The 812-nt window shown below is 65.1% G+C and overlaps 1 protein-coding gene across 1 annotated transcript; it reads right to left on the reverse strand.

The window, feature by feature from the left end:
• Positions 1-3: 3 nt before the first annotated feature.
• LOC104082995 (myosin-7-like) lies at positions 4-770 on the reverse strand (the record flags this gene model as incomplete). Its single annotated transcript, XM_009586305.1, has 4 exons — positions 4-45; positions 125-433; positions 517-641; positions 722-770. Coding segments are annotated over 4 exons (525 nt in total), but the record flags the coding sequence as incomplete, so codon positions are not given.
• Between the last annotated feature and the right edge of the window lie 42 nt (positions 771-812).

Here is an 812-nt window from a genome sequence, read left to right on the forward strand (position 1 = left end):
GTCCTCGTTGGCCCTGACCACGTCGTCCAGCTGCAGTTGGGTGTCCTGGTGGGACAAGCGGGATGGACCTCAGCCGGCAGCTCCGCAGGGCGGGGAGGACCCCCTTAGAGGTGGGTGATCCCACCTTGAGGTGAGTCTGGGCTCCCTTCAGGTGGGACTGGGCTTCAGCCGCCAGGCGGTTGGCGTGGCTGAGCTGGATCTCCATCTCGTTGAGGTCGCCCTCCATCTTCTTCTTCAGCCTCAGGGCTTCGTTGCGGCTCCGGGTCTCGGCGTCCAGCGAGGTCTGCAGCGAGTCCACCACCCGCAGGTGGTTGCGCTTGGCCTGCTCCATCTCCTCGTCCTTCTCGGCCAGTTTGCGCTCGTAGTCCGCCTTGACCTGGTTGAACTCCAGCTGGGCCCTCAAGATCTTCCCCTCCTCGTGCTCCAGAGAGGCCTGGGGGGGGACGGAGAGGACACTGAGGACCGCAGAGGAGACCCGGAGAACGTGGGGACGCCCGGGGACGCGCCGTGGCTCACCTCAGCCTCCTCCAGCGCGGCTTGGAGCTCCAGCTTCTCGGCGTCCAGCTGCTTCCGGACCTTCTCCAGCTCATGGATGGTCTTGTGGCTGGCGCCCAGCTGCTCCGTGAGGTCCGAGATCTCCTCTGCAGGGGTGGGATCCCATCAGACCACGTGGAAGGTGGTGGAGAAGAGCGGGGTGGGCGGGGGGAGGCCGTGGTCTCACCTTGGAGGTTCTTGTTCTCCCTCTTGAAGGTCTCCAGGTGCTCGAGCGACTCCTCGTAGGCGTTCTTCAGCTTGAAGAGCTCGGTGCTGAG

This window comes from Fulmarus glacialis, unplaced genomic scaffold (assembly GCF_000690835.1).
Source record: "Fulmarus glacialis isolate BGI_N327 unplaced genomic scaffold, ASM69083v1 C13580267, whole genome shotgun sequence".
NCBI classification, from domain to species: Eukaryota; Metazoa; Chordata; class Aves; order Procellariiformes; family Procellariidae; genus Fulmarus; species Fulmarus glacialis.